Raw genomic sequence first — 20287 nt, forward strand, 5'->3', positions numbered from 1 at the left:
TAATTAACAGTAATTATTTTTTAAAAATTTCAGTTAATGACATTTAAACAATTACAGTATTTTAATAAATACAGTATTTATTAATTACAAGTATTAATAATTACTGTATTTATTAAAATAAAGTATTTATTAATTAACAGCAATTTAATAAACATGTATTTATTAAATAACAGTATTTGCAATAAAAAGCCATAAGGATAGTAACAAAAATAAAATGTAATTAACAGTAATTATTATAAAATTAATACTAATTATTTTTTATAATTAACAGTATTTTCACAATTTTTAATAATTAACATTATTCTACAAAATATTTTATCTATTAATTAATAGTATTGAATACAGTATTTAATATACATTGTTTAATTATAATTATCAGTAATTATCACAAAATTAACAGTAATTGTTTTGTATAATTAACAATAACTATTTATATAATTAACAAAAATAAAATATGGTAATTTTTTAATTAATTATAATTATTTTTTAAAAAATTACATTTAAAATTACAGTATTTTTAATAATTAACATTATTTATTAATTAAAATATTTATTAAATATAATGTATTTATTAATTAATTTATTTAATAATTAACATTATTTTAAAAATACAATATTACTTAATTAACAATATTTTCAATAAATACAGTATTTTGTTAATTACAACATTTATGTAAAAATAATGTATTTATTAAATAACAGTATTTTCAAAAAAATAACCAAAAGAAATGTAACTATGTTTCTGAAAATATGAAAATATGTAATTGACAGTAATTACTTTATAATTAAAAAATCAACTTATGGTTATTTTATAATTAACAGTAGTTATTTTAAAAAAAATTATATTTAACTACATTTAAATAATTACGGTATTTTTAATACTTAGGGATGAGAATTCATACTTTGATATAGTGACAAGTGAATGCACATTTAAACAAGGGATGTCAATTTCTACCCTACTCGGTGGGTACCCGCCCCTGCGCTCCTCGACGGCGGCGATGGGTCAGGTCTTTTTGCTTTAAGAGTGGGTTTTGGGGCGGGGATGGGTTTTGAGATTCTACAACCTAGACGGGTACATGTCAGTCTAAACCCGACCCTCCTTGACCTACATATTGTTGGAAAAGCATATGAGCTTTATGTACTAGGTCTTGAATTTAGTAATATTTTAAATTTTACATGAAGGACAGTTGATAGTTTATGTGTTTTTTACACACCTTAATCAAATAATTGGAAATTTTGTTGTTATTTGTGTTATTTTTCTTATTTATTACTTATGTGTGACAAATAAAAGGAAATTAGATGGTGGTTCTAAACCCAACCCGCCCTACCAACTTGGGTTTAAACATAATCGTTGAAAAATACATTTATCACAAAAGACAATAAATATTAACTTTAGTATATATAATTATATAATAAATACAAATTAAGAGTTTAAAATTATTATAAATAAATATTATTTTTTGAAAGTTATTTTCTCGAATTGTTACTTGATATAAGTGAAGTTAATTATTTACAATATTATGTAAAAATGTTAAATTATTATTAATTTCAATATTATGTTATAATTATTTTTCTATCTTTTAGATTTTTTTAAATTTATTACATACTTTCTTTATTTTAACTATTTAAAATGTTAAATATTTTGTTATTTAAATACTTAAATAATATATAAAATATTAATTATTTATTGAATTTAATTATCCATAAAATCATAATTTATATTATTATTACATAATTTCATTATTAATTTTGTAATATATTAAATTATTATTAATTTAAATATTATTTTATAATTATTTTTCTACTTTGACGATTTTTTTTAAATTTATTACATAATTTCATTATTTTAACTATTTAAAATCTAGTTATGATAAATATTTAAATAATTTATAAAATATTTAAAAATTTTATTTAAAATTTATTTATTTAAATATATTACATATTATTAAATATTTTAAAAAATTAAATTGATAAGTATTTTGTAAAAATATAAAATTATTTTTTGTGTTTTTAATAGTTATTTTAAAGTTATTTTATAATTTTGTTATAATATTTAAATAATTTTAAAAATTTTAATCCAAATTTTCTTTAGATAAATATAGATAAAAAGTAGGGGAGAGGATAAATAGGGATTAGAGATAATTTTGGAGAGAAACTCCCTACTAAATTAGAGATAATTTTGGAGATAAATAGGAATTAGAGATAATTTTGGATAAAGTGAGGAATTATGGGGGAGGTATTTTTGGAGAAATTGTAGGAGAAGAGATTATTTAGGTTATTGGGAAAGTGTATATCATTAGTTGTTTCAATAATGACATGAAATTAAAAAAATGAAAAATTCAAAAAGAATGAGAAATAGATAAATAGCTTATCTAAAAGGAGAGATATGTTGACATGGACAGATCAATTTTAAAAAATACATATAGATTATAGTTAATTTAGGAGAAAGTGAGGGATAATTATGCCACTTGGCTATATGAGATTAGATTTTGATAGATAGAGATTTAAAGAATAGTTTTAGGAAGGAATATCCAAAGGGATAAACATAGAGGAAAGAGGGATGGGCCAGGCACGATGAAGTGTCATTAAAAGAGAGGGAGAAGGGAGTTATGAGGTGGCTTCATGAGGGAGCAAGGAAAGAGTTCAAATCAGCCCCCCACAAGATAGTTTCCCACAACATCTGATAGCATATCCCTACCGTGTACCAGAAACATCTCCTGATGATAAGTACCAGAAATGATAAGGCATCATCGGGAGATGTTCCCAATACATGACGGGAATGTGCTGTGGGACGTTGTGGGGAGGCTGATTTCAACTCGCAAGGAAGTCTGAAATGAGAGGGGCTCTATCGGGATAATGGAGAAAGCTTAGGCCATAACGTGACATCATTTTATTTTAGTATATATCTATCTATATCTATATCTCTCTCTCTATATATTGCTAATTAAACAAAAGAGGTATTGGTTCTCAAATTTTTCTATTCTTGCTTCTTAACCAGAAAAAAAAGGAAAAGAGGGCCTTTACTCTTTAATTGAGTATAGATGCCACGTCATTTTTTCATACGAACCATAAAACAGATCCGAAAGTCCAAGTAGATCAAAAAGCCCAATTTTGTATAACTTTTATTTGTAAACCCAGTCCAGCCCAAGAAGACCATGATACCAAAAGACCAAAAGTCCAAGTAGACCAAAAGTCAATATTGTTTTGCTTCTTTGGAATAAAATCATCCTTCCCCAGTCCCCACGTTGGTTTGTTAATGTGATCGTCTGATCTGATATACGTCATCATTAATATAATAGAATCTCTGTATTTGGCGAAGCCCAAGCACAGGCCCAGGCCCAATCAATGTGGGGCCCTTCGTTGAGTTCGTTCGATGGTAGCTAGCTTACCAGCCGAACCGGAAGATATATCGGCCGATACCCGAAACCTACCCTAACTACACTTCTGACCACCCACTCCTTCCAAACACCCCAAAAGGCCCCACTAATAAGCCAAAGCGCACACGGCAGGCAGGCAGCCAGCCAGAGAGGGGGGACCTTCAAATCTCAGGCTTCGCCATTAATTCTCACCCTTTCTTCCCACGGAAACGCTTTTGATTATTTGTTATATTGGGCGACTAGTGCATTGACCTACGACCTTCTCTGATCGATCTATTCTTCCCTATTTCTTTTTACTCCTTTTTTCCCGCTTACGAGTTGCGACGTACCCTCTCAGAGGGCTTAAGCTTCGCAGCCGTGCCAAAAACTAGAGCTGACCGGAATGAAGGGACCGAAGAGACCAATCCACGCCGTGGCGACATGGGTGAAGCGTCAGCCACCGAAGGTGAAGGCTTTCCTCGCCGTTGTCTCTGGCATGGCTGCTCTTGTTTTACTCCGCTTTATTGTTCACGATCACGATAACCTCTTCATTGCGGCCGAAGCCGTTCACGCTATCGGAATCTCTGTGCTCATCTACAAGCTTACCAAAGAGAGGACTTGTGCTGGTACGATTTCTAGGGTTCCCTTCTTTTTCTTTTATTTTTTCAATTTCCTTTTTCCTGTTTCGGTTCAGCTTAGCGGATGATTTCTTTTCTGTTTCGTCGGCCGTGTTTTGATTTATGGCTGTTGATTTGTAGTTTTTGGTTTCTGTAGATTAGATCATTCGTGGGAAGGACAGTTTTTTTTTTTAGCGTAAAATTGTACCTCGGGATATGTGAAAGAGAATGGTGAATTGGGGGTATTCATACATTATAGTTGCTGATTTATTATATGCCGATTTTTTTTATAAAGAAAATAATCATGTTTTTTTTTTTGTTGGGGGATTTTTTCCCTTAAATGTTATCTCAAAGAATGACTAATTGTCCTTGTACTTTTCCTGATTTTCTGTGTCTAATCCCTCCGTTGGGTCGGGGAGTTTTAGACATAAGCCAATGCCATTTGTTCAGGGTTCTGAGATCTAATAAATTGGGATTGTAGCGGTAAAGCTCAGCTTCCATTTCCGTCATTCTTCCTATGTCATCTTAATGATTGGTAATCTTGTTGGTATTTGGGTGTCGCTTTTGCAGCATAGATGTGGTGCAATGAGCATGAGCAACACACAAATTCCACTGGCTTATTGGCCAGCATCGTATTTAAGGTTCTGATATTGGCATCTTTTATTCTGTTCTAAACTTGATAGTGGAATATAAATACGCAGAAAACACATTGCATAAGATTTACCTGTCTATTTCATGAAACCAGGCAGATACATGTGAGCATCTTATTTCTCCTTCTTAGAACAAAACTTAGCAATAATGAATAATGATACTTAAGGGCTCAATTATTTGTAGTTGGAGCCCTCTTGCAAGGATCATGAAATGGGGTCTTTGTCTGTGTTGGTTGTAATTGGTATCAAAATGGGGTGTTATCCTGTCATGAAGATCACATGCCTGTGAAAGTGGTTTTCAAGGATTCCTGTAAATTATCTGTCTATCATTAATGCATTGGAAATTGCCTTTTTTTTTTTTTTTCTTTCTTTTGTCTTTTGTCTTTTGTCTACTCTCTTGTGCTTTGGAAAACTTTGGTGGGGCGGGTTGGACTGGAGGGTGAAGGCAGAATTCTATGATTCTATCCCAAGTTGGTGGAGCTTCTTCCACTTAAAGGTCCTCCATCTGAGTTTGGACATGTAATGTAAATAGTTGAATCTCCATCAAACTTTTCTTGTAATTTTTATCTTCTGAAAGAGTTGGTGTTTCTGTCATCTAAAGGGTATAGAGTTTAGAGTTAGTGGGGTATATAAATCTTTTCGACATTACATCTCTCATAAGCTGGTTATAGATTATGTTTCATCCCCACGTCAACACCTTGGTAGAGCATGATGTAGCTTAAGCAGTGTGAATGTGTGATAAATGGTAAGCCCAAAAAATAATTCAACTCTGGTGTTTAAGATGACGAGGTAAGGAAATTGGAGTTTTTGGCTATGGAAATGAAGGTAACTAGTGTTTCAGTAAATTGATCCAGTTTAGAAGTATGATTTTTGATTCTTATTCAAGAATCTAGGGTCATAGAGAAGAATTGAAATAGAGGATAGTAAATGACCAAGTATGAAGTTTTTAAAAGCTTTAGATTGTTTCATCTCTATTTTTTTAATCTTAAACAATAATTTTTTTTTTCTAGTTCAGAATAGTGCTGATCAAGGAACAAAATCTGATTACATTCTTTTCTGCTATCCTATTATTTTGTGATCAACTTTTGGTAATTGCATTTATGTCCTTCGGTTCTTTAATTTTAGAATGCTTTTTTGTTACGCTGCACCCTCTCTTTTCTTATGCCACCTATTATGAACTCTGTATTAGTTCATCTCCCATTTTTATCACATTTTTTGGCTTCATTTTGTTTGTTTTACCTTGAACTTATTGCAGGACTTTCACTCAAGTCTCAGGAACTAACAGCTATATTCTTAGCTGTTAGACTGTACTGCAGTTTTGTTATGGAATATGATATGCATACGGTCCTTGATTCAGCTACGCTGGGGACAACCCTGTGGGTCATTTATATGATTCGTTTTAAACTGAAGTCTAGTTACATGGAGGACAAGGACAATTTTGCCATATATTATGTGGTTAGTTTTCTTCGTTTATTTTGTGTTATTTTGTTTTGATTAAACTGAGCCTTGGATAGTTAGTAATCAACTTAAAGCTGGCTTATTAGAGATTTAGGGGGTGTTTGGTTAAAAGCTTATTCCATCCAGTTTCAAAATGCACCATGGAGGTCACACATTCTTGGAGGATGTGACGTGTTTTGGAATGAGATGTAGCTGGTTCAAAAATGCAGAATATCATGAATTTCGGAAAACACTTTTTTTTCATGTTTCAGAATGCACCACACTTCTTTTCAATTGCAAACATTGATTTAGTATAAATACTAATTTTTAAATCCCAATGTCTTGGACCATACCACACCACCACAGTACAGAGTGCCACAAGGGGTGTGGTGTGTTCCAGAGCGTACAATGTCAAACATGTCATGATGGGGCCCAGTAGCCTGGAGTGCACCACACTTTTTGACACCACAGTACCAAACATGCCCTTTGTAAGTATGGGTAGAAGTCCATTGTCTTTATGTTGGGTTATAAGCTAAGACCTGTAGTAGGTATCCTGTTATTGTAGGTGCAACTTGCTACTGCTTAATTTTTGTCTTTTAGACATTTTAATTGGAGGCATATCTTACCAAAATACCAAATAGCCCCATAGTCTAATATGTATAACTTTAGGTTCTGGGACTTGTATGTATTAATAAAACATGCCAACTATGAAATCCGAGACATTAACATGCCTATATCATGCTTTTTTGGTACAAATGCCTTATTTAATTTTTGAATATGCAAAATGTATTTACGCACTAACAATATACATGTTAATTTGAGGCATAATCTGCCAAATAGTGTTAATGTATGTATCTTGGATTATTATTATGATGATAATGGTGATGCATTCTTCATGTATGAATGTACTTGTATTGGGATTTTGATACACATTGACTCACATGACCACACTTCATTAAATTTTATATATAATAAACATATTTACAAAGTAAAATTGTTATTAAAGTTGTTCTACAGTGTGAAAAGAATACCCTTGTAAAAATTCAATATTCTATAAATTACACAACTGTGGGATATGATAAGGAAATAAACATTATCTGGTTGGAACAAGTAGGAGGCTTCTTTACATGAACTAGTCTATTTCTTCCATGTGGAGAGATCTGGCTAATCCATACTATCGATCTAATATGGACCATCTGGTTCAGTCACCTGACCGGTCTGACTCTCCACTTTAGCTTATACCATGTTGCTTGTTGATGTATTCCCTGATTAGAATTTGTCATTTATCAATAACTGAAAAATTTATTGATTTAAGATGAAAGAATGAAAAGATTACACTTTTGCAACTTGAACCAATAAATCCTTTTTGGCAGACTAGCTCCAGCTACACCAACCAACCACCATCTTTCAAAGTGCTTTCATTCTCCATAGGAGATCTGCCCCAATGCAACTGATGTCTAGGAACCCCTTGTCTAGCCAAGGCATCAGCTAGATCATTGGCCAATCTCTGTACCTATCTGTAAGATGGTCCTATTTCCCAGCCAATTGTATTCTCCTTCGTAATGTGCCTGTAATACAAGGACATTGTATTAATCCACCGCATAACCACTTTAGAATTTCCCTCTAGGCCTCCACTACAAGAATTATTATATTTGATGAATTATGCCATTCTTAATCATTGTAATACTGCAAACACCTTAGCCCTGGTTGAGTTGCCATAACCTACCCTGGAGTGGATGGTGAGTATAGTGTCATGATTGTCTCTGAACCCCCTCCCAGACGTGTGCTTCCTGGATTACCTAAATTGCAGCCATCAAAACTCAACTTGATGGTTCCTATCATTACTTTTATAAGCAACTTTTGCTGCAGGTCATCACAATGAGTTGTATGAATAAGGAGGTTGTAAGTGGAATAGCAGTACAGAGTATTTCATACATCACCAAATAGTCCCTCAAAGTGGTTGGCCTTAGTTAACCACTACATTTAATCTCCTTTACCCCTCCCCTACATACAATTTCTTAATTCTCCCTGTCTTGCTAAGACATGTGTCAATCCATTAGCATTTGCACCCATGTGACAGTAGCCATTAATTCCTTTATGCTTTTTCTTATCTCTCTAATTACATGCTGATTTCTTTTCAGCCACCCTGTAAAAATATGAGAATCTCCTAATATAAAATTTCTGTAGTTTGTGACCTTGGCGTTTTTTACTCCTAATATAGCCCTAAGCTCTGCCCTCATTGAGTATAACCTTTCCCTGCTGGCTCTGAGAATAAGGCTAGGATATTCCCTGCGTCATCTATAAAATCTTCACCAACACCTGATTGATCAGTTTTTATTTATTTATTTATTTTTATTTTTTATAAAGATTGGCTAGGGCTCCATAGGCTGCAATAATCAAAATTCATTTTTGTGAGTCCAACAGTTAGCTCTAGTAGTCAAGGATTCAGTCACCATTTCTTTCCTCCCAAACCCATCAAATGATTGCGGTCTTTGTGCACCCCCACAATATCTTGCCCTTCCTTTTAGGCTCCGTTCGCTTTTCGGTAAGTTACTTACCCATGCTCTTTTATTTTCCAGGTAAATAAGGCAATGACCATTTTAGCCATAAAAATCCATTATTGAAAGGGGCATTTTTGTCCCATTCAAGTGTTAGCAACTTTCCCCCTAGGTGGGAAAGTTATTTACCCACCTAGGAGATGGGTGTCACTTACCCGAGTAAGTGATACCTAGGAAAATAAACTTTTCCTAGTCCCACATAAGTCTGAAAAATGAACATGGGATTCTTGGTCAATGGGAACCAAAATCCCATTGACTAACTTTTCCCTCTCTCAAAATCCAAAAAAAAAAAAACACCCCCTTAGGGGGAGAAAAATGATGAGTCAAATTTGTGGGATATTTGCAGGTGGAAGGTACTTTCACCTGCTTGTTTTTGATAAGAGGTACATGTGGGTAGAGAGATACACCATGAGGATACATCTCCTCTTTTGAACATTCTCACATGTATTAATCTTATTGTGAAAAACCTCCCGGCAAAAGCTCTAATATTTATGTCTTTGATCTTGTTTAGAATCACTTGAACTGTGTTTTTGTCATGTGTTTTGAGATTCTATTGTAGTTGTTGGGGCCACAACGCTCATATTAGTGTTTTAAAAGTGCAAGGCTAAAGGAAAATTAAAGAGCCTTTTAGCACCCGGGGTACAAGGTGCAAGTGGAGCTGTAAGTTCTAAAAGAAACGAAAACTTGAATTTTAAAAGAAATTAAATATTTTAAAAAGCCTACTAGTTCAATCTAGAATATGCAAAACCGATAAACATATAGAACATATATACAATGTAAAATTAATGATAATAGAAGTGCAAACTAGGATACACTTAGGATTGGAGATGAAGAGATAGCTCGATGTGACCTCTTCTGGTACCTTGGTTCAATAATGCATAACAAAGCGGAGATTGAGGAGGTTGTCACTCATAGAATTAGAGCAGGGTGGGCAAAATGGAGGGGTGCATATGGAGTTTATGTGATAGGCAAAAATCACTTTGGCTTAAAGGAAAATTCTATAAAACAGTTGTAACAGTGATTTAAAAGGTGCGCCTAGGCGTGCAGGCGAGGTGCATTTTAGGGTAGCGCCTTGCCTAGGTCCTAGGTGCAGCCCTTTCAAAAGGCGCATGCCTGGTGCACCTAGGCGTGTGCCTTTTGAAAATTTGACGCCTTTTTGCTAATTTTGAACCTAGCGGCTGGGTTGGGGGCTCTACCCCTGGACCCCTATGCCACGCCCCTCGAGGTAAGCCCAAACAAGTTGGAGCGGAGTAGAACACCCTATTTGGTAATGTTGTTCGCGCATTCATCCTAATAAAATATCTTCTTAAAAAGCAATTAAAATTATAAAATCATTATTTTTTGTGTGAGAAGTAAGAATTTAAGACCCTAACATGAACTTGTTTGGGCTTGCCTCGAGGGGCGTGGCACAAAGGCGACTCGTAGAATCAAGAATGTAATATGTTTTACATCACATTAGCTACTTGAAGTAATGCAATTGAGGAAAAAAAAGCTTGTGGGTTTTACATGTTTGAAAATGTTTTATATCTTTGCTTTTATTTTTAAATTCTCATTTGAATATGCTTTACATGTTATGTTCATGTATTTTAATTTTAGATAATAGGTTTTTTAAAACATTTACTTTAAAATTTAAAGTTTATATTTTTTTATTAATATTATGTTTAATATTTTTTTGAATTTTTGGCTTTTTTTTTTTTGAATTTTTAGCTTTTTTTTTGAATTTTTGTTCCTTGCTTCAAAAAGGTGCGTGCCTTGCTTTGCTTCTCGGGTGCAAATTGACCCCTGCGCCTTTTTTGTGCCTTGTGCTTTTAAAACACTGAGTTGTAAGGCCAACTATGTTTTATGAAGTAGAGTGTTGGGCAGTTGGAAACAATATGTCCAGAAAATGAGAGTGGCAGAAATGCACATGATCAGATGGATGAGTGGTAAAACTAGAGTGGATAGGGCCAGAAATGAAGTCATGAAGGAACTTAGGAGCAACTCCAATAGATGAGAAAATGAGAGAACATAGACTGAGGTGGTTTCGTGACATGCATAGAAGACCATCAACAGCACCTGTCGGAAGTGATCTGTTACAAGTTGAAGGGGCTAGAAGAGCTAGGGGCAGACTGAAAAGTACCTGGGTAAAAGTATTAAGAATTGATTTAAGCACCCATAATTTGACAATGGATATGGCATTGAGCAGAATGGAATGGTGAAACAGGATTCATGTAGCTGACCCCATATAATTGGGACAAGACTTAGATGATGATGTTTATGATAAACATAACATATAAAACATGTTCTAAGTAAAATGTGCAAGTGGAGAACAAAGTGGGAATGCCTCCCAAATACAAGAACATCATTTTGATGTTTCCTCCCATGCCCCATGCACGAAACCTAATATGTTTTTTTTATTTTTTATTTTTTATTTTTTTATCAATAACAGAAGCATTCATTAATAAGTACTAGAAAGGAGGAATGGAAGTTAGGGGGGAAAGGAATTTTCAGAAGACTGAGGTTCGAAGAAGGCCTCTAAGGGTTGAAGCAAAACATTTTCTGTTTGAAAGTTTCAGGATGAAGGGGAAGAAAGCACTAAAGATCAGGGAACATGGCGATGGTGCTTCTGGTAGGGGAAGAAGCTCTGGGGTGGTTTCAGGCCTTCATGGAGGAGGTCGTTCAGGTGAGTAGGAAGTTTGTATGCAAAGATTTATTTGATTTTGCTGGTAAGAGGTATGTAATATAAAGAAGGGAGAATTTTAAAGGAAGATATGTGGTACTCATGGAAATTTTTGGGGAAGTAAAAAATCAAATGGTATGCTTCCCTGATGGAAAGAATGGAACCGGCTGGAAAGAGGTCACAAAATCTTGAAGGCCTACTCTGCTTAGGAGGAAGCTAGAGAATATAACAAAGTGAACTTGTAGAAGGAAGCACAGGGGGTTACTGAAGACTCTGAAATGGGAAAGCAGAAGGAAAAGCCCAAAAAAGAAACAGAAATGCAGATCATGGCTAAAGCAGCGAAGGATTACAAAATGGTCTGTATTATGCTCAAGAATGATTGGGAGGAGAAATTTATTGTAACCTTGGCAGTACCACTGCAAGATTGGAAGAAGATTGCTGAAAAAGTTGAAGTTAAACTGCACTATAATTTTAACCCCCTTTGAAAAATGTAAAGCCCTTCTAGAGTTACTTGGAGAGAAATGGGAGCTCCATGTCTTGTGTTATCAGTTGGAGTTAGCCTCTGTGACTGTTTCAAAATGGTCCCCTCATTCTAACTCCAAGGATTTGCATGAGAAAGACAAAGTAATTGTTCGGATCCTGGGGTTGCTGTTTCATCTTTGGATTCCAGATGTTTGCCTCTATAGCCACTCTGTAAAGCAAGTTGGATGGTATTTTTGTTAAAGACCTCCATTCTGCTGCAGTATGTCTGAGGAATGTGAATTTGGAAGACATCCCCCGCTCAGTGAAGGTGCTGGTTGATGGAGTACTGTACTCAGCTTGGTTGGTAACAGTTATTGAAGCTGAGCTATGGATGGAGGGAAGAAGGAAAGAAGATGAGAAGATAGAAGAAGAGTGGTTACGTGGCGAAGGTCAAATGGCTGAAGAAAAGGAGAAAGGAAGTTACATTGAAATAGCAAAACAATCTCTGGGGAGAGAAGAAGGTGAAATAACAGGGATAGAAACATATAAGCCAAGGATAGAAAGGGGCAAGACATGCGGCTGGTCATATTCTGAAGCAGTGACAGTGGACTTCGATGTAGGAAGCAATCCCAAGTTCAAATTTCAAAAGCAGGTGTGACCCAGCCGGTTGGGATTTCAGACCAGAACTGGACTTATTGAGCTGGGTCAAAATCTAAGTCCACCACGTGGCACTTTAAGTGAGCACATGAGAGGTAGGTAATAAGGAATTCTGGCTTGCGATTTCAATGCTTGGGCCCAACCAGTGGGCCTAAAGAGGCTGAAGCACATGAGATCTTAAAAGGGCATGTGAGCACTAAGGTAAGCCCAATGATGGAGGATAATTTCGGTCCATCATCTTCTTCCTCGACCAAATCGGAAACAATGGGATGCCGAAGAAAAAACCAGGGGCGGCTTTCTTCAATGATGTGGGTACATACCAAAGGGAAAGCTTCGACTTCCCCAGAAAAGAGAAACCCAAAGTTTAATAGGTGTGGCAACAGAGGTAAGAAGAAATTGCAAGATTCAAACTTAGATTTTGAAGGCAATAGTGACTCAGAATCAAGTGAATACTTGAGTTTGGGTAGTATAGATCAAACGATGAAGATCGATATGAATGAAGCAGAGAGCTTCAACATTGAAGAACTGTTTTTAGAAAACTTTTTGGAGAAAATCGATCGGTGAAGAAGAAATAAAAGATTACGGACATGCAGTATTTACAGTCGAAGTTGAGCAAATTACTTCCTCCCTAAACTTAGAGATTTTACCCCCAGTATCCTAGCAAGGATAGGAAAGCTCAAGAAATGAGACAAGAGGAGACCTCGAAGGTTAGCATGGAGGCAATAGAGAAGGGAATACTAGAGAAGGTTAATGGCACAAGCAGAGATGATAACTCTCCCATTCCCGATCAACAAAATCTAAGTTTAGGGGATAATCCTGAGTCTTTGATCTCCAAAACTAGACTTCCAAAATCCTACTTTTGATTCTCCACCAGCATCTCCAGGTAAGTGTGTCCATTCAGTTTTGGTTACTGATATGTGTGCTCTACCTGGAATAGGTACACCAACTACCCAACCTGATATCTTGAGAAAGGAGAATGGAGGTGGGATAGAGAGGTTGGAAGGGAGGGAGATAGAAGTTAGGAGGGGAATGGATGAGGAAGTAGAGGTTTGATTAGCAAATTCTTTGAGGACCTTAAAAAAAGGAGGAAATCAGGAAAGCACACTAAAACAAGGGAATTAGAGGGTGAAGATGTATGTTAGAATGAAGACAAAAAAAGGAAAAGAAGAAGAAAAAGACAGAGGTAGAAAGAGTAATATCTAATGCAGAGGGTGATATTGAATTTTGTGAGAGAGGGGATAGATGGAAAAAGCTTAAGTAGGGTGGAAAGAATAAGAGGGGGTCAAGCCAAAAAGTGAAAGAATGAAAATAATCAGTTGGAATGTAAGAGGTTTGGGGAGTGCAAGGAAAAGGAGTATGATCAAAGTCTTACTAAAAAGAGAGGATCCTGATGTGGTGTTGCTGCAAGAAACCAAACTATCTGAGTTGGATAGAAGATTCATTAGAAGCTTGTGGAAGTCAAGAGGAATTAGATGGGTGGATGCTGCTCCTTCTTGGGGGGCTTTGGGTTTTATAACGATTTTATGGAAGAAGTGGTGGAATCAATGGAAGAACTAGTAGGCAAATATACCATATATGTTAAGGGGGTGTATTTTACGGCTAAAATAGATTTTTACGACTAAAATAGTCATTACCTTATTTACCTGGGAAATAAAAGAACATGGGTAAATGCAGTTTATCGGGTAAGTGTTTTCTAGGAAAAACTTAACCGGGTAATTACATCTACCCAGGTAAGTAACTTATCGAAAGAGAACATGGCCTAAGTTCAAAATTGCGGAGGATGGATTCACTTGGGTGCTAACTAATGTCTATGGACCAAATAGTTATAGAGAGAGGAGTGATATGTGGGAGGAACTGTATGCAGTATGGGGCTTGGTGTAGGTACATGGTGTTTGGGAGGAGATTTCAATGCAATAAGACTTTCCAATGAAACATATAATCCCCATCAATCTATCACCACTAGTATGAGGAAGTTTAATGAATTCATAGATTTGTGTGAATTGAAGGAGATCCCCTTGTTGCAAACAAATTTTACCTGGTCCAACTTTCAAGAAAACCCATTATGCTCAAAATTGGATAGATTTTTGTTTAACACAAGGCGGGAGAACCATTGGGAAGGTTTGGTGTCAAAAACATTGCTTAGAGTCACTTCAGACCACCACCCCATTAGATTAGGAACAAAATGCTTCTTACATAGTCCTACTCCTTTTAGATTTGAAAACATGTGGTTGACACATCCAATTTTTATTCGAAGAGTGAAGGAATGGTGGAAGGAGGACCTAAGGGGGATAAGGTGGGAGGGAATCAAATTCCATAAGAAATTGCAAAGATTGAGATCTAAAATAAAGGACTGGAATAAAGGTCGTTTCGGGAAGTTAGAAGAAAGGAAGTGAACTCTTATCTCTCAAATTGAAGAGCTGGATAATGTAGAAAGTGGAAGGAACCTTCAAGGAGAAGAGAGGGAATTGAGATGGAAATTAAGGAAAGAACTGGAGGAAGTCCTGAAGAGAGAGGAAATATCCTGGAGGCAAAAGTGAAGACATAAATGGATAAAGGAAAGGGATGGGAACACAAATTTTTTTCACCCGATGGCCAATGGAAGAAGGCATAAGAACTTTATGGCTAGGCTTGAAATGAATGGGGAGTAGTCTCGAACTAGGATGAAATTGCTAGAATCTTTGTGGATCATTTCAAATCCTTTTATGGAAGACCCCTAGAGGAAGGATTGAGTTTAAAAGGATTGGAGTGGCCCTTACTAGATGAGGAGACAACAAGGTGGTTGGAAAGGGACTTTGAGGAAGAGGAAATAAGAAAGGCAGTGTTTTCCATGAATGGATCTAAAGCACTTGGGCCAAGTGGTTTCACAATGGCTTTCTATCAGGATTATTGGGAAGTGTTGAAAGATGATTTATTTGAAGTCTTTAAAGAATTCTCCAACACACATATTGTTAGCCCTGGAGTTAATGCAACTTTGTTGGCCTTGATTCCAAAATAACTTGATGCTAGCCATCCAAAGGACTTTTGGCCTATTAGTTTGGTGACCAGTGTCTACAAGGTGACCAGTGTCTCCTCCCTCATAAGTTAGTTTCAAGGAGCCTTTGTGCAAGGAAGACAAATAATTGATCAAATCCTGATAGCTAATTTGACTTAGAAAAGGCCTATGACATGGTGGATCGGAAATTTCTCTTAAAAGTAATGCAACAACGAGGGTTTGGAGAAGGATGGTGTAACTGGATGCTTGGTTGTGTATGGTCTTGTCATTTCTTTGTCCTTGTTAATGGAGTGGTGGAAAACTTTTTCCCAGCTTGCATAGGACCAAGGCAAGGTGACTTCCTTTTTACTTTAGTGGCGTATGTCTTTGGTAGACTCCTTTCTAAGGCAGATAGGGAAGACGAGTTTAGGGGGTGGAGAGTGGGTAGAGATAATGTTCCAATCTGGAAATCAATCTGGAGACATTAGGAGAGTGAGGAGATTGAAAGACTTGATTAAGAAGTTTGAAAAAGTATCCAATCTGGAAATCAACCTGGATACGAGTTGCATAGCAAGGGTTAATATGGAGGAGAATGACCTGAGCTTGGTAGCAAATTGCTTAGAGTGTGATATCACCCCTCGATCTTTGAACTATCTAGGACTACCCCTAGGTGCAAACCTGAAGGAAAGCAGCTTTTGGAACCTAGTTGTAGAAAGATGTAAAAAGAGGTTGGCTGTTTGGAAGAGAAGTTACATCTCTTTGGGAGGTAGGATTACTCTGATAAGATCTACTTTGGCTAACCTACCCATTTATTTCCTCTCTGTTTTTAGGATCCCACCAAGGAAGGAAAAGAAACTAGAAAAATTCATGAGAGACTTTCTTTGGGAGCTGGGAGAGGTCAGGAAGGATCACTTGGTAAATTGGGAGGTGGTGTGTAGAAGCAAGGGAGAGGGTGGATTGGGTATTGGGAATGTAAGAAAGAAGAATACAACACTTCTAGGGAAATGGTTATGGAGATGGCCTTTAGAGAGGGAAAATCTGTGGGTTGAGATAGTGGGTAGCATACATGGTAGATTGGAGAATGGCTGGGATGTTGGTGTATCACGAAGGGCTACCTTGGTAGCACCTTGGAATGCGATCCATAGCCTCCTCCCTTTGCGAATTTAATTTGTTTTTGGGAAGACATCTGGGTTGGTAACCGGCCTTTAAAGGAGTTGTTCCCCTCTTTGTACAAAATTGAGGTGATCTCCAATTTTCTTGTTCTTCCTTCTTTGCCTTTGAGTCTTAATTGGGATCTTGGGTTTCAGCGGGGGTTGAGGGATGAAGAGGTTAATTGTTTGTCAGAGCTTTTCCTTCTCCTTGATAAAGTTTGCTTAGAGCCTCCTAATCCTGATAGAAGACTTTGGAGCCTAAGTCCTAAAGGCCTCTTTTCTTGTGCATCTTTTTTTAAAGCTCTTTGCCAGTCCGCCTCCTCTTTGTCCTTTTCTTGGAAAGAAATTTGGTTTCAGCCAATTCCCCCTAAAATTAATGCTTTTTGTTGGGAAATGGCTCTTGGGAAAATTAACACTCTGGATTCATTGCAAAAGAAAAGACCTCTATGTATTTCCCCGAATTGGTGCTTTCTATGTAACTTTGATGGTGAATCTTGCTTTCATTTACTAATCTCTTGCTCATTTGCGAAAGAAATTTGGAATTGGTTTTTCTCCTTGTTTGAGTACAGGTGGAATATGCCAATGGAGATTAAAATGCTGTTTGATCTGTCAAATATTTGGGTTGCTGAAGAGAAAGGGAAGAATAATGTGGAGGTGCACTAGAGCAGCAGTGATCTGGACATTATGAGAAGAAAGAAATGCAAGAATCTTCCAAGAGAAGGAAAGAAATAAACAACAAATTATGGGATGTATTATGACCAGGGTTATACATTGGCTACAAACATTGGACCTTTTCAAATCTTTCTCCTTTGGTGATATCTGGATGAATTGGAGCTTTATAGTCTTTAGTGCAGTACAAAAAATTAAAGCAAGGTCAGTTTGGAATCCTCCCACTGAAGATTCCTGAAACTAAACTTTGATGGGAGCAGCCAAGGCAGCCCAGGTCCATCTGGCATAGGAGGGGCTGTAAGAGACAAGGAAGGAAACTTAAGAGCTATATATTTTCAGGACCAATGGGACATGGTGATTCTTTAAAGGCAGAACTATATGCAGACTTACAAGGCATTCAGATTGCAAAAGATTTAGGAGTGGAGAAATTGATGATAGAAGGGGACTCCAAGGTGGTGGTGGGTTGGCTAAAGAACCCAGATTCAGTGATTTGGTGTTACAGAAATGAAATGAAGAAGTTCAAATGGCTCACACAACAAATGATTTTAAATATATAGTGGGTGGGAAGGGAGGCCAAGGCATTGCTTGATTTTCTAGCTAAGCAAGGGGTAACTAGGGATCAGATGTACTGGGTCCATTTGTAAATCTGTTATATATTTTTGTTAAAGAGTGGCTGCACCTCGCGCCTCGCACTGGGATGCTTGTAACAGATGTTATCATTTGATTCTTATGAAAGTTAATGAAATTTATTTATAAAAAAATGTGAAATGTGCAAGTGGAAACAAACATATGTGGATTGTACCAAAGTGCTTCATGCATTCAACAATTCAAGTATTTGAGACATTCAATTTATGTTTTTATCTCCTAGTTGCATTGCTTCAAGTAGCTAGTGTGATGTTAAATATACTGCATTCACATTCCTAGGATATTGGTCCAATGTCACTGCAAAAACCACTTGAGGCAAGCCTAACAAGCCCATGTTGGGGTTTGGGCCCCCAACCTTGATATTTGGCCCATTATATCAAGATATTAGTTTTCTGATTTTTGTAGTTTATTCCATTTAGTATTAGAGATCATATTATTAGTTGTGTTAGTTTGGCTTCTTTTTCTCTTAAGGATGTCTTTATATTTCCTCGTTGTTCACATCATTTTCTGATTTGGATGTAGGTGATACCTTGTTTTTTATTAGCTCTAGCCATTCATCCATCAACATCACATCATATTATGAACAGGATTTGTTGGGCCTTCTGTGTATATCTTGAAGCTGTTTCAGTACTTCCTCAGTTGCGTGTAATGCAGAATACTAAGGTATGCGTAAGGGCAGAAGGATACAGGGATGGAAAGGGAATACTACATAGTTTACATTCTGCATTCTTCTTTCCTCTGGTAACACATATTTTCGATATTTCCAGATTGTTGAACCATTTACAGCTCATTATGTATTTGCATTGGGAGTTGCAAGGTTCTTGAGTTGTGCACATTGGGTCCTGCAGGTATGATTCATAGACAGAAATCTTATATGGCTGGACTTCGAATTATTTCTCTATTTATTTATGTTCTGAGAGTAGAGCCAGGTTGCTGGTAGGAATGGATTGATTATTGGTGCATCTCATTTACTGAATATCCTTTTAGACAGCCTGAGATATAATATGATGAGTTATCGATAAATAGATAGGCTTGAAGGTTGGATATGCGAGTCCATCCAATTAGGTTTATTCTAGAATTGGAGATCCCATCAGAGGAACAATTCAATGTTGCATGCTTTTATATATGATTGAAGGCAAAGAGATATCCCAATGTGACCTCTTCTGCTACCTTCAATAACCATAACAAGGGAAATATTGAGGAAGATGTTGCCTATATGGAATTAGAGTAGGTCAGGTAAAATGGAGGGATGCATCCAGAGTCTCATGTGACAGGAGTACCACCACTTAAGCTAAAAGGAAAATTCTATAATATGGTTCTAAGGTCAAACAATGCTGTATGGAATAGAGTGTTGGCAGTCAAGAAACATGTCCAAATAATGAGCATGACAAAAGTGAATATTGAGATGGAAATGGGAAAACTAGAAAGGACAGGGTCAGATGATGATGATCCAACAAATTCTACCTGGCCATACATGACTGTATATTTCAACTTACAGCAGTATGATTGTTTGCTCTAGTGCTCTCAGGGTGGTTGCTGTTTCTCCTGACCATTAGGGTGACTGATAATTCCTTAATGCCTTTCTCTCTGATAGGTCTTGGATACTCGGGGACGTTTGTTGACAGCTTTGGGTTACGGGATGTGGCCTTCCATGGTTCTTCTCTCAGAAATTGTCCAAACTTTCATCCTTGCAGACTTCTGTTACTACTATGTCAAAAGGTGAGGAATACATTGTTTGAGGACTCTGGTTTTTTATTTTTTTGTTTTTTCGTGGCACAGGGAGCTTTGCAACCTCGGTTAGTAAATGCTTCTCTCTCTGGTTACAGTCTTGTTGGTGGACAGCTTGTGCTACGCCTTCCATCGGGAGTGGTGTGAGGATGAAACTTTTCTTGTGCAGTCTGTAGGCTCGCTGCAACTGGAAATAACTTAAAGTTAGGAAAACGTGGGCATGTTCTCTCTCTGTTCCTTTTTGCTCTCCACGTTTTGTACTTTTACCTCTTGTTTTCTCTTGCACTCGTAAGTCGTAACCGAAGAAAGGGATGGCTGTAAAGTTGGGGATGCGGGATATTTGAGTAAACAATATAATTTAATGCATGATTTTGCCACAGTTAAGTGTAAGGTTTGAAGCAAATGTAGCTCTAAGTTTTCCATCTACAATTGTTAGTTTACCTATCAACCAGGTGAATCTTGACCTTTTTGCTTTATCATTTAGTTAGTGATGGCGGTTTCTTCCCTATTGAATCTTGATTATTGAATGAAATTTGTTGTTCGCTGTATCCGGTTCTTGTTAGTAGTCCATAATTTACTCTATTCAATTCACTTTGATGAGCTTTGTTTCATAAAGATAACCCAGACAGATATAGTCCACAAGTTCCTCTCCAGCCCAATGTTAATAGTTAGTTCATGTTGACTGGTGAACGAGGGCTCGGAAAGTGGTAATATTAATTGGAGATTT

The 20287-nt window shown here is 36.5% G+C and overlaps 1 protein-coding gene across 1 annotated transcript; it reads left to right on the forward strand.

The window, feature by feature from the left end:
- The first annotated feature begins 3438 nt into the window (after nucleotides 1-3438).
- On the forward strand, nucleotides 3439-20108 carry LOC148876404 (uncharacterized). The gene is made up of 6 exons (XM_088966772.1): nucleotides 3439-3982; nucleotides 5879-6078; nucleotides 18355-18495; nucleotides 18600-18680; nucleotides 19427-19551; nucleotides 19659-20108. The coding sequence occupies exons 1-6, from the start codon at nucleotides 3760-3762 to the stop codon at nucleotides 19705-19707; spliced, it is 819 nt and encodes a 272-aa protein (XP_088822898.1). The 5' UTR covers nucleotides 3439-3759; the 3' UTR covers nucleotides 19708-20108.
- Nucleotides 20109-20287: the final 179 nt, after the last annotated feature.

Source organism: Nelumbo lutea, chromosome 1, assembly GCF_056320005.1.
Source record: "Nelumbo lutea isolate HS-2025 chromosome 1, American lotus-T2T, whole genome shotgun sequence".
Lineage (NCBI taxonomy): Eukaryota > Viridiplantae > Streptophyta > Magnoliopsida > Proteales > Nelumbonaceae > Nelumbo > Nelumbo lutea.